At 42.8% G+C, this 14,463-nt stretch overlaps 2 protein-coding genes across 2 annotated transcripts in view; both read right to left on the bottom strand.

Annotated features, from left to right (window-relative positions):
- The window catches only part of hipk3b (homeodomain interacting protein kinase 3b), a 307,389-nt gene that overhangs the window by 80,093 nt on the left and 212,833 nt on the right, over positions 1 to 14,463 (bottom strand). The window lies entirely within an intron of this gene.
- The window catches only part of LOC306919649 (UPF0606 protein KIAA1549L-like), a gene marked incomplete at both ends in the record, with an annotated part of 92,073 nt that overhangs the window by 882 nt on the left and 76,728 nt on the right, over positions 1 to 14,463 (bottom strand). The window contains 5 exons of the mRNA XM_079496205.1: positions 1,380 to 1,534; positions 2,301 to 2,452; positions 3,744 to 3,841; positions 4,270 to 4,333; positions 5,027 to 5,346. Coding sequence (XP_079352331.1) covers positions 1,380 to 1,534; positions 2,301 to 2,452; positions 3,744 to 3,841; positions 4,270 to 4,333; positions 5,027 to 5,346 — 789 coding nt within the window. The remainder of the gene's footprint in view (positions 1 to 1,379; positions 1,535 to 2,300; positions 2,453 to 3,743; positions 3,842 to 4,269; positions 4,334 to 5,026; positions 5,347 to 14,463) is intronic.

Genomic DNA, 14,463 nt, shown 5'->3' with positions numbered 1-14,463 from the left:
CTGGTTCTGCAAAAAGACACTGCGTGAAGAAGGCATCTGGTTGGAACAGGCAGACAAGACAGGGATAAAGTAGTCTCGCGTAGCCAGACAAATCTCCACAATCTCCGAATGCTTTATAGAGTCTGGAACTACGCCTCCCGAAATCAGAGTAAGGAAACTATTTCCGTTCACGAAAATATATTTTAAAATATCTATATCTATAACAACCTATATATGCTTAGATGTTTTCTATTTATATTGGGGTAAATTTGCGCGACTGTTGCTCCAGACAGTATGACGGAAGCATTTGTAAATTGCGAGAGGCTGCAGTCTGGTAACGCGAAACTAAGAGAACATTCCATACAGACGAGGAGAGTCCAATGCAGGCCAGGGGAGAGTTGGGGTTTGGGGATAGGGAGGGGATAGGGAGGGGATAGGGAGGGTCACACAGGTTAGAACAGATCAAACAGAAGGAATGGAACGCATCTTGCTTTCATGAAAAAGTGTGAAATAGGGTATATATATATATATAATAATAAACACCCAATCCTGCTCCAGGGAAGTTATGGGCACAAATGGCATTTCTTCTCTCAATATCTGTACCATAATGACAGCAGCAAAACGTTGCTTTACTACTGAAAGGGAGGATTCATTTTTCAACAAAGTGCCAAATATACCTTTCATATAATGAAAATAGTTGCTTGACCATACTATATCATATCTGTATCATACTGTGGTTTAATAATTTTAATATTTTATATATGAGATTACGTTAACTCTTCATTATGGTTTTATCCATGGTGTAAAGTACATTTACTTTACTGTACTCAAGTACAATTTTGAGGTATTTGTACTTTAATGGAGTAATTCCAATTTCCAATACCTTTACTTCTACTCCACTACATCTTATAGACAAATATTGTACTTTTACTCCACTACATATTATTTGAAAATGTTAGTTACTAGATACTTTGTAGATTTGGATTATTATTACAAAAAAACAAAACATACATTCAGCCCTATATACATTTCGGCCATTTGAAAAGAACCGATCTACAAGCTCACAATGCGTCGCAATGCAACGCAATGCAACGCATTGAGAGCTTGTAGATGAGCTTTTTTTCCAAAAGATTTGTATACATTTGAAATGTTTTAAATGGGGCATTATGCATAATGACTACTAGGACTTTTGGTACTTTAAGTACATTTTGATGCCAATACTTTTGTACTTTTGTAAATTTGGAATATTGCAGTACGAACAGTAACAGATGTGAGTACTTTTTGCACCACTGGGTTTTATGACAAATCCCCCATGCATCTAGCCTCTGGAGTAGCATTGGGCATTTCCCAGGGTCTTGGGTATGGGTCAGGCATGCCAGGGCCCACCACGGGTCTCTTACAGAGTCTGCCCACTGCGGGGTAACATCCTCAGGTTCGGGAGGATAGGACATCCAGGAGGGGCTGCGATAGGAGGTGGGCGGCGTGGAGACAAAATATTCAGAGTATCCGGGCCGGGTGGCTGCTGGGATGGCGTACACGGCCGTTATTGGGTTTCCTGTTGGGGAGAAGAGGTGGACAGAGAACTTGCTGGCATTCATGAATCTAAGCGGATTCGAATGCCATCAATGCATCGAAAGGGACAAAATCACATTTAACCCTGTAACACCCGGATTAATTTCTACTTGCAAAAAAGAGATTTCAACCTTACTACTACTTTTTACTACTAGGACTTATCAGGGCATTAATTTGAATGCTGCAGTAGACGCGTCTACTGACCTGCCGCGTCTACTGACCTGCCGCGTCTACTGACCTGCCGCAACCGTTTCCAGCGCGAAACGTTATATTGTAGCGTTTTGGAGAAATTCAGTAGAGGATGCATTCTGCGTTGATCACAGGCTACCGTTTTGGCAGCGATGACGTGCGTTGTCCGACATTACTAACCCTAACCCTAAACTCAGTCTTAACCGGCCACGTAAGTCCCCTAACCTCAAATCAGTTTTAACCAGCCACGTAAGTCGCCTAACAGCATATCAGTCTTTAACCGGCCACGTAGTCAGTAGCCGTGATCAACCGCACATAATGCAGCCTATACTGAGATCTGGTAGGTCAGTAGACGGCTAGATTTAATCAGAGCATTGCTCTGATTAAACGTGTTTTTTGTCCCTTCTTTCTTTCAATGCATTGATGGCATTCCAAACTGGTGTAGAGAATCTCAGCCAGGGGAGAAATAACGCTTATACTGAGTAAGTAGTATTGCTTATGCAGCATGCTGCTGCACACACGCACGCACGCACGCACGCACGCACGCACGCACGCCTCACCTGAGTAGTTGGACATGGGCTGCTCTGCAGTGATCGAGGGAAGAAGTGGCGCTCTGGAGGTCGGAGCGTACGGGTTGCCGTCATGTTGAGACTGCAGGTCGGTGACGGATGTCTCAGCGCTCCTGCCCATGGGCCCCAAGTCAGGCGACGAGCTGAGATGGAGAAGAGATCGGGAGACGATGCACTTACATGGACTTGTTGGCCCAAATGCAATGCTCTGTCTATGCCGCTAGAGGGAGCAAGCACTCCACCAGGGTGAGTGTGGCGCACCTTATTGACATTCTTGGCATTTACCAATGCACAAGTTCAATATTCAAATCTAAATCTAAAATCATCCCTTGCCACAGCACATTATGTATAGTGAATATCCGCTCCCCTAATGTGAATTTGTATGTGAATATAATATGAAAAATTGCTGATTAGGATGCTGCTACAGTACTAGCTGTGCGTGCGTGCGTGCGTGCGTGCGTGCGTGCGTGCAGACATAGACTGTAAAAGGTGCAGACCTGTGTTTCTGTGTGTGGTTACACCATACGCTCCGTCAGCAGTGGAAAATGTACTAATGTTTTACTTAAGTAAAAGTATCAATACTGCAATGTAAAACTACTCCGTTACAAGTAGAACTCCCGTTTTCAAAATGTATCGGCAACAAAATGTACTTAAAGTACTAAAAGTACTGTAAAAGTGCAGAATGTCCTATTTCACAAGTTCAAAGTGGGTACAAAATCTTTTGAAAATAGCAGATCTACAAGCTAACAATGCATCGCGATGCATTGTGACCTTGTAGATCTGCTATTTTCAAATGGCCGAAATGTGTATAGGGTTGAAGTGGTTAATGTATGTCTTCTAATCAAAATTAAAATCACCAAAAGTAACTAGCAAATAAGGTTTTCCAAAAAATTGTAGTGGAGTAAAAGTACAATGTTTGGCTCTGAGATGAGATGTAGTGTAGAGTATAAAAGTATTGGAAATTGGAAATACTCCAGCAACGTGCAACTACCTCAAAATTGTACTTAAATAGAGTACATTTACTTCAGTACATTAAATGCACCTAGTTGCTTTACACCAGAGGTTTCCAACCACCGGTCCGCGGAACGGGACATGTCCCACTGGTACGCGAGAAGGGAATCCCTAGTTTTCCCGACCGTCACCAGGATTTTCAGCGGTGAAACGTTGACTCAGCCCGGTCGAATGAAGATACCATGGATTCGTCAGGGACGTGTCACTGACTGTGATTTATAAACTGCTTCGAGTCTGTGTTACTTCCGTGTTGCGTAGCATAACAGCGACATCACTTTCGAAACCTTGGTATCTTTACCGTTACTGTGTGTTCAGAGCAGCAGCAGCAGCGGAACAACAAGCTGCAGCCTATTTCATCACGCTCATGAAACAAAACACCACACGGTACGGGATTATTATCTCATGTCAAAACACTGCACATACCGTCTTAAGGAGGTCCCTGGAGGGGGTCCGGTGCGTGGTGGTAAAGGTGGTGGAGGAGAGCCCATGGCCATGTCAGGGAGCTGAGTGAAGCGAAAGGCCTCCAACGGAACGTAAAAGGAAATCATTAATCGTTACACATGCTATACTCTCGCACAAATCGTTGCTGTCAGGAGGAAACCACCTAACTCAATTTTTGAGGTTATAGATTTTTTTCTTTTTCTTTTTTTCATAAATCAGTGCTATTGAACACCCTTTACGTCTGTGTGTTGTTTCGAAAATGTTGAACCAATGAAAAGTAGGGGCACAAAACCTCTTAACTCCATTGGACCCTCAAACTGTCTGCTAAAGCAACTAGTAACTCCACCACCTCTCCCCCTCTCATGGAAGTAATTGACAATAATTATATAAAGTCACAACACCAACTTTGATGAGGCAGTAGGTTTTCCTGAAAAATGAACATTTTGGAGTTAGGTGGTTTCTTCCCGACAGCAGAGATATGCAAGTCAAACAATAGTCATGTACTTACTGGTTTGGGCAGGCTGTACTGGTACATATCCGCTCCATAGGACGGCACCCACTGCAAGCCTAACCTGCAGTGGTGCAAAAATAACTCAAATGTTTAATTCAATAAAAGTGTTAATACTGCAATATAGAAAATACTTTTTTACAAGTAAAAGTCCGGAATTCCAAATGTACTTTAGTAAAAGTACAAAAGTATTGGCATCAAAAAATGTACTTAAAGAACCAAAAGTAAAAGTACTCATTATGCAGAATGTCTCATTTCAAGGTTCAAAATGTCTACAAATATTTTTGAAAAGGGTATCTTTGAAAAACAAAGAAAAGGTCCCGCACACTGTCAGACCAAAATGTTGCTCATTATTAGGTTGACGTTTCGGTCGCTTAGACCTTCATCAGGACAGACAAATATTTTTGAAAATAGCAGATCTACAAGCTCACAATACGTTGCATGGCCAACATGTATGTATAGCGCTGAAGTGGTCACTGTATGTTTTGTAAAATTAATACAAATCTACACAGTAACTAGTAACTAAAAGTTTTCAAATAAACGTAGTGGAGTAAAAGTCGGCGGTTTGAATCGGTCAGTGTGAGCTTGCCACCATTGGTGTGTGAATGTGGGAAGTGAGGACGCTGGTGTCGACTGTTCGCCGCTTCACCTCCCAATGTATGAATGAATGAACCATTATAAGCACTTTGAACACTTGGAAAAGCGCTATAAAAATGCAACAAAAAAAGAAAGAAAGAAAATGCAATTCATTACTAACCTGCCACGGTTCATGGTGCCAGGGGCGCTGGTCACCGCGTCCGTGTAGGGCAGCGGGGGCGGCCCGGGGCTGTAGTGGCCAACGTGGTGGGGGTTGTGGTGCGAGTGTCGACCGGACGTGGAGTGGCCCCCCGACGCCAGGCTGAACGCCTCCTCCAGGAGCAGGTGCATCTGCTGCCGCACCTCGTCGATGGAGGGCTGGGAGCTCAGGGTGGACGTCTCCGAATGCCCCTTCACTCCCCCCCGGCCGCCACCGTACATGTATCCCCGTGGCCCCATGAGACGGTCCACGTTTGTCTCCTCGATCAACTCGGGTTCCGTCTACAGTACACAGACACGCACGTACGTACGCACACACGCACGCACACAAGCACACATAGACATTTAGCAGACACTCTTAATCCAGAGCGATTTACAGTAAGCAAGGACAACACATGGTAATACATCAAATACATTAAAAAAGATTGTCATCAAGAATCATACGTAAGCAAACAACCTAACAGTGGAATATCTATATAATGAAACTATGGGCCATATCTTGCGTCAGGGGCACCTTTTCCTCAATTTGGGGATTTAGTATTGTGTAATAGGCTTTCCCCCCCTTAACATGGCTATTTTATGCCACCGCCTAAATCCTTAAAACACCTCCGCTACAGATTACTTTATGCATAGCTGTGGTTTTTGGTAGGGATGCACGATTAATCGGTAGCATAATCGGAATAGGCCATATCGGCCATAAAAAAGCCATATCGGTATCGGAACGGTCTTAAAATAATACAGATTATTTAATCGGTTTTCACCAGCAAAAATTATTTTTAATGACAAATGTAAAAAATCATCAATGAGTTCAAAATAAATCAAAAGTCTATTACCTCTAGTCCAGAACAAAAGTATGTAATATGATAAAATCTTAAGTAAAAATAAACTTTACATTTTTCTACATTTAATTGGTGAACTCATCTCATTCAGTAGTCATTCAGTTGTGAAAACAGACACTTCGAAAAGAGTATACAGGTAGGCTATTTATTGATTGATTTAATACTTTATTAACAGACTTTGGGCCAAGCCCATATAGGGCCTAGGCTTGTTTCCATTGTGCCAGGTGCCATAGCCTTTAAGAGATCCATTATCCATAATCCATTATGCCCTGGAGTGAGCCTTATGTAAGAGAAACACATGCTGCCTTGGAATACATAAATACAGAGGGTTGTTTTGTGTATCTGACTATCTGCCATCCACTCCGCGACCAACACAGCCCTCACCACCCCCCACCTTGACACTCTGCTGATTATAGGGAAATTACAATCACAAAGATTTGTGGAGAAATAAGACAGAACGAGTTCAACGAGACCTCTGAGCTGTGAATGTTCTGGGTCGAGGCAGCTCCAAATCAGGAGTGCATTCTTTTATCAAACAGATTCGCATTACGGGTGGTTTGAAGAGGCACTTTCCGTTGTCCAAAACATGTGTGTATAAGAGAGCAAATATAGGGAAAGCGCATCAACACGCCTACAGACACACCTCCACCCGGAAATATAGGAGTCGGCAAAATTAATAGTGGGTTGTGTGGCCGCAAGATAACGTTTACGCATAGTGGAAGCTCCTAAATGCGTAATTCACGGAAAGTGTTTAATACTTGCGGGTAAGGCATGGGATACGTTATGCGTATACACTATAGAGTGCTCTGTCTACATAAAATGCTATCTAAATTACATAAGTTGAGCCTTTGCATACACCTGTAAGGTCGTCGAGGCTAGTGCAAGCTAGACACAAACACAAAAGAAAGAGAGCAACCACTATGAACTTAACTAGGAAAAAAAAGATTATTATTATATAATAAAGACATTATTATTAGATTTCTGCTGTAGAAACCAGGATATTTGGCTTATGTATAATACCCTTATCTTAATTAATAAGCTCTCATGTATGCCGTTTAGTGACACTTTAATATTTAATATATTTTCTACTAGTTCTTGGCTTGACATGATTTTAGTTAGCCTTGTCTAAGTAGATGTGGTGGGTGTGTGACTAGATGATTACCTTTATTGCAAGAGCAGCTTGCTCGTTGAGACGGTTGTATACAGTATAATCACGCCTACTCTGTTTTCCTCATTCCTGGCGAACACCCATTTATGAAATAAAGTTTGGGAGCTCAAGACCGGTGTGCCGACTTCCTATAACTTCGCATCTGTTTGGAAAACATGTGTCAAAGCAAAGTCTTTCAAAATAACTCAAAACTAAATAATTGTAATCATCTTTCTCCCACTTTTAAGTAAAGTTGAAATAACACACAGAAGGTTGCCATAGTCTGTGAAACAGAGTGGTGCACTGGTGCATGCACGCAGCACCAGTTAAAAAATTATAAATAGAACTAAATGGATTCAAGCTAAATGTTCTTCCGCTTTTCTGCTGTTCAAATAATGAATGCCTTTTGCTATGTCTGTCTGTATTGTATTGTATACTTTTTATATACAATAGGTAGCCCTTTTGACAGGGTACTCCCCACTGACAGGTAGTACCACCCCCCCCCCCCCCCCCCCCATCCCCCAGAGAGGACGTATGGGCCTTAGTCCTACTCCTCCTCCCAGCCAACACTCCCCCCCTTTTGAGTTACATCAAAAGGGCATGTGAGCTCAAACCCACAATTCAACATTTTGGTTTTAAGATGTTGATATTAATTTTGTATTCATCCTTAGGACCCCAAATCACACCTTGGAAAGCATGAGTGTCTATTTCAAACAAAGTGTTTTTTGACTGGGGGGACATATTTTGACAGCAGGAATTGCCTGTCATAACCCCCCAGTCATAACCCCCCAGTATTAGGATGTATTAGGATGTTGATATTCATTCATCAGCCAACACTCCCCACTGACAGGTAGTAACCCCCCCCCCCCCCCCCCCCCAGAGAGGACGTATAGGGCCTTAGTCCTACTCCTCCTCCCAGCCAACACTCCCCACTGACAGGTAGTACTGCCATCAAATGGGGGTCCGTAGACTAATTCTTGTCAAACTGGGGGTCCTTGAAATTAAATGGGTTGAAAGTCACTGCTAGAGCCGTTAAAAACTTCTCTTATGGGGGTCCCTGGCATATATTTTCAAATGGGGGTCAATTTGGGGGTCCTTGACATGAAAAGGTTTGGGAACCACTGCTCCATACCATGTGAACATGGTCGTGAGTTAAATAAATGATGATGAGGATGAGGATGAGGATGATGATGATGATGATGATGATGAAAAACTAAGCTGTGGCAATAGGGGAGAATTTGACAGGCAATGTGAATATTATGAAATGGGTGGACGAGATGGGTGTAATGCAATGTTCGGGCGAGCAAGTCCGCAATCCGCATTCGGTGGACTACAACTACAACGCAAGCATGTTTTCCTCGAGGATAAAATGAAAACAAAATAAGTGCAGTTCACTAATTCAATCCATTATTTAGAAAATAAATGATTATTACTTCGCCCCAGGAGGTGCAGGCAGGGGTAAAGTAGCTGCCCCGCCCCACCGTGGAAACTTGGGTTCGATTACTCTGTGGTGCCTCTGAGGGCACTCAAACAAACACAATTGTTCATGTTCGCCAGTGGGAATTCAGCAGGAGGCACAGGGTGATCTCTGTCGCTGAACTAGCGACTCCTTCTAGTACAGCAGACTGAAGAGCAGTGGTTCATTCATATTTTATTGTGAAGATTCATATGGTATTATAAAAATGCATTCCAAGAATGCAGCTATATTGCTACTCTCCTCTTGCTTCACCTGGGAAACTGGGTGATGGCTCCGCTAGGCGAAAGAATGGCCACCTGGGGAAAACTGAATCCATTCTCTTTGGATCAAATACTAATCTCAGCAAGGCAGATGGCTTCTTTGTTAGAGTGGGTGACAATATTATCACACGTATAAGATGAAATTACCTACGTAGGTTCCATCCTGGAGGCAAATCTTTCCGGTGATAAAATGGCCACCAATGTAATCAAAAAAGTCAACCAAAGAACAAGATTCCTATACAGGATCTCCTCACTGGTCAACAAAAACACCCTGAAGACCTTAACAGCTGTTAGGAGCCCTCGTACAAGGTTTCTTCAATTATGCATGCACCTCTTGGTACCACAGCACCTCAAAGGCCCTTAAAACAAGGCTCCAGACTTCCCAAAACAAACTGGTCAGGCTACTACTTGGCCTCACTCCCCGAACCCACCTCACCCCTGCCCATTTTGATAGGCAGGGTACAGCATCTTGCAATGGGTCTGGTCCACAAGATTCGATACAGCACCAAGATACCCATGTACCTGTCTAAATACTTCCTTAATGTCAACGGAGTCCACACCCATAACACCAGAGGGAGTTCAACAAACCATGTGCAACCCAGATTCGGCACAAACAAGGGACTCAATTATTTTCGCTCCTATGCCACCAAAATGTGGAATTTTTAAACAATGTTCCAAAGTGCTTAACAACAAAAAATAAAACAATCAAGCAATCACAAACATCACAGCAATTACAGACAAAATTAAACAACAACACTATCAGAGGGGATAAAAGGTATCAAGTGCTGGAGGTTAAAAAGGCCTCTCTGTATAAATGTGTCTTTAATTTTGTTTTAAAAATTGTGAGGGAACTAGCAACCCTGAGGTCAAGTGGGAGTCTGTTCCAGAGTCTAGGGGCCCTGGCTGCAAAGGCCCTGTCGCCCTTGGTCACCAGATTAGTTTTAGGGACCAGCAGAATGGCTAAATTGGAGGACCAGCAGCGGACCGGCACATGTGGTACCAGGAGGTCTGATATATATCCAGGTGCCAGGCCATTAAACTTTAATAATGATAAAATGGCACAATTTATTTCTACTCAGTCTGTGTGTGGGCAGTTCAGAAACCCGCCCACCAGTGACATCTTCGATGGGGAATCCAAGCTAATCCAAGCAAGTTGCAATGCGAAAATGGAAGCCATCGTTCTCACGATAATCAAAATCTAAACATTTTTGTAAAAAAAATATTGTTTCAAAAAAATCTGCCTAATGATGATGTGAGGACTTATTATATGAAGATAGGGTGAAAAGTGGTGAAGTGGTCCTTTAAGGGCTTTAAAAGTCAACAATACAATCTTAAAAACAATTCTAAAGGTTACAGGGAGCCAGTGCAGTGTCGCTAAAATTGGGTTGATATGTTCTGACCTCCTGGTCCCGGTGATGAGTCTAGCTGCTGCATTTTGTACTAGTTGTGTAAGCGGTGTATGGATCCTTTGGTGAGATTAGAGTAGAGGGCAGTGACGTAGACTCCGTGGGGGCGGCGGGGCTCGAGCCCCCATGATGAATTAGACCTGAATATGTACAGTATATTCGCCTAGTCGGTTCGTCCCGTTTGTACCGCGCCAGGTCACGCCGCCCCCGCGCAATTCTCGTCTTTACATTGACTTTGTATGTAATCACGCAGCTCTAACCATCCAAGTCTGAGGAGGGGGGAGGAGGGGCGCCCCCATGACGATTATAAAAACATTTCGTCTCTGGTAGAGGGCGTTGCAGTAATCCAGATGAGATGAAATAAGGGCATTGACGACTTTGTGGAGGTTAGGGGTGGAAAGGACTGGGCGGATTCTATAAATGTTACGTAGGTGGAAAAAGAAGGTACGGACTATAGTTTTTACATGAGCTTCGAGGCAAAGGTCAGAGTCCAGTAGGACACCTAGGTTCTTTGCCACTGGTCTGACATTGACTGTCATGGAGTCAAGGCAGCTATGTAGATGGGATCTGGAGGTTAGGGAGCCAAACAGGAGGATTTCTGACTTGTTTAGTTGGAGAAAATTGTGACAAAATTTGATTGAGGGACTGCCATTGGATTTTTTTGAATTTTCGTTTTTTTCATGTCATATGAAAGCAGGGAACCAATTGACATATTGGTTGTTCAGTTTGACCCACCAGTTTTGGAGATATGGTTTATAGAGAAATGTCTTGCAGAAGCGAGTTGAGAAAACAGGCTTGAAAGGTTCACTTCTGTGGTCTCTAACAGTACACCTATCTACATGTTTAAGCATTTATTTCATATTTACATGTTGATTTAAGCTCTGACACTTATTTCAGACATGCTCTAGTATGTGAAGAGTCTGCCTGTGCTATTAACTCATTTTTTGGGGAAAAAAATGTTTTTCTCCTCTGGTGAAAAGCTGGTGTTTGCGCGATGGCAGGCTCTCAGTCAAATCTGGTCACAATTGGCAGACATCCAGGTTTGTAGATCGGCTAGACAGGCCTTAAGGGAGGATTGGGGTTGGGGTTTGAGGTGTTGAGGGGCAGGTACAGTTGGGTGTCATCTGCATAACAGTGGAAGTGAATATTATGTTTTCTGATTATTTGACCGAGGGGAAGCATATAGATAGAAAAAAGTAGGGGACCAAGGATTTATCCTTGTGGGACACCGTGAATGAGGGGGGCATAGGAGGAGATGGCATTGCCAATCTCAACAGCAACAGATCTACCTGAAAGATAGGAGCACATCAGTTGGAGAGCATCAGTTATGCATGCGCATACCCTCTAATAAGGATCCCTGGCTTATCCTCGCTTTGTGTCAGTGTCCTTGAGCAAGACACTGGACCCCTTAACATCCTAACTGCTCCTGCTGCACTGGTTGGTGCCTTGCCTGGTTGCCTCCACCATCAGTTACCACGAATGTGTGGATGTGAATGGGTGAATGTAACACGCAGTGTGAAGTGCTTTGGATAAAAGGCCCTTGATGACTTGGTGGGATGCCACATGAAGCCATCACAGATTGCAGTTGCTGAGGGCCAAGAAATTGAAGTTTGATAATGAGTCAGTAAGTCACTGGGGTGTCCTTATACAACAGCTGGGTTGTTGACAAGGTGCTGACCAAAGCAGGATTAAGGTCTTATTCAATGCCACAGCGTGGTGCTCTTACATGTCAACTGGCTGAGCTATGGTGATTGGTGCTTCCACAAGGTACCAGTAGAATCAGTAGCAGAGTCTGCTAGAGGGGAACTTTAATACAGTCAGCAAGTTTAGTTTTATCTGCATTGCATCTCTCCTCCACCATCCCAGCACCACATTCACTCCAATTTTACAAATTGTGAACAAGCAATTAAGCAGTGCAATTTATGTGAAACTATTTAGTCTATAATATTTATACTACATCTCCCGTCCACTCTTCTTGCTCTGCTTATCGATATAACAGCTTCTCTCCTCCTATAGCAAACATCTGCTACACTCTATACTGTATATATTAAGTGATGTTCTATCATTCCCCCTGATATCTCACTCAATCGGTTTCATCCTCACACTCACACCTCACACTCACAGCACTCTAAAGTGTATATTTATACTCATAGCTTCACTGTACAGATATTCTACTGTTAGACAGATGCTAGGTTCTTAGCTTGCTTATGAGTCTTGATGACTATATGTATTTGATGTACAGTATTACCATGTGTTGTTCTTGCTTACTGTAAATCACTCTGGATTAAGTGCGTCTGCTAAATGCCTAAATTGTAAATTGTAATCCTCTACTCTCCGTTACTATCCCAGGCCCCATATCTCCACTCACCCCACCCTTTTACTCTGTGATAAATGAATAGGAGCTGAGGCTGCCCTACTTCCTGTGCGAATAGAGGGTAGCCACAGGAGACCAATACACAGTGTGCACCTCATAAATCAGTCCTCCCTGCAACAGGGGCAGCCGCAGAGATGTGGATCCACAGTGTTATGGTATGGCCACGGCTAACAGTATTCCCACTGTAGTCCATGGAGTTGAGGTGCTCTGAACAGCTTTAGCAGAGGCTATTGTGCCATATTTTTTAGCAATTGTTGTATGGCCTTTAATACCACCCTTTGAGGAAAATTATGGAATAAGAGGACAACTTGAAGACCTCAAAATACTCGAAGCTAAAGACATTTGGAACGTGTGCTGGTTTGAAGTGGGCCAGTTCTGGGGAAAGCTCTCATCTGTTAAACTTACAAATCAATACTGCACATCAATATCTCTATCTATCTATCTATCTATCTATCTATCTATCTATCTATCTATCTATCTATCTATCTATCTATCTATCTATCTATCTATCTATCTATCTATCTATCTATCTATCTATCTAGTATCTATCTAGTATCTATCTAGTATCTATCTAGTATCTATCTATCTATCTATCTATCTATCTATCTATCTCTCTCTCTCTCTTTCTCTCTCTCTATCTATCTATCTATCTATCTATCTATCTATCTATCTATCTATCTATCTATGTCTCTGTGCGTACGTACGTGTGTATCAAATCAAATCAAATCAAATCAAATCAAATCAAATCAAATCAAATCAAATCAAATCAAATCAAATCAAATCAAATCAAATCAAATCAAATCAAATCAAACGTGCGTGTACATCTGTAATCCACGTAACTCGAAAACCATTCGCCCCACCCGACTTCAAATTCGACACACGCGTTCCACACCCCCACAGGGAGTGCAGTGCCCGGTGTCGAGTCCGTCGGATAGCCGGTTGTCCAGAACCAGACAAAAGCCTCTGCCCGGGCTCTGGAGCTGATCACCCCTATATCTCCATATATGGAGCTGGCCTGTTCTGACATCAGAACACTTCATATTTGGCCATGCCTGACACAGAACTCAATATATAGGAATAAAGGGACACAGAGAGACAGATACAAAAATCTCCATATATGGAGGGACACGGGACACGGACACGGACAGAAGTGTGGAACGGGTACAATGGGTACAATTGAACGGGTACAATGGGTATTGCATTGCCGGAGGGGGCATGGATCTCCAACTTCCATCGTTACCGACTCTGTGCTCTACAGCCGGGCACCGGTCTAGTACACACAGTAAGAAGGTTATCAGATGAACTGTTGATCTTAAGAAATGTTTCTTAAGATTATGTGAAGGAGATATATACAAGGACAGACATTCCTGGAATTTATAGATAGATGGTTAATGAATGGACCATTGTATTGCTGTATTTTAACCACATGAACCCGAGAGTCACTACAGTATAATACTAGGTACTAGTATAATAATAGGTAAGCATTCGACAACAATAGGTGATTGATTATTCAGCGAACAAAGCAGATCTACATGCTCGGTTTGCTCGCACTCGCAACACAAATGGATTTGGTGCAGATGGAGGAAAAAAACAAAGCCATCAAGTACAGATCCCTGTGGGACCAAGTGCGGTCAACAAGGTATATAGGGTTTAAGTGGGTAAGGAGACCCTCGTTAATATTCAGACCGCATTTGTTGTGCCCACAGCAACGGCATTGTCCCCGGGGAATCCAAGAGGAGGAGAGTTGGGGAAAGCCGATTCCTTGAAATGCATTATGTTTCCAAATACCATATGTATGAATCTTAATAAATAATGAATGAACCACTTCTCTTCGGTCTGCCGTGCTAGACTTGAAATCATATGTCGGACAAATACGTTTTGTTTACGATTCTCTAT

Source organism: Electrona antarctica, assembly GCF_951216825.1.
Source record: "Electrona antarctica genome assembly, chromosome: 3".
Lineage (NCBI taxonomy): Eukaryota > Metazoa > Chordata > Actinopteri > Myctophiformes > Myctophidae > Electrona > Electrona antarctica.
The sequence above is the reverse complement of the archived record's forward strand: the minus strand, read 5'-3'. Positions and strand labels throughout refer to the sequence as shown.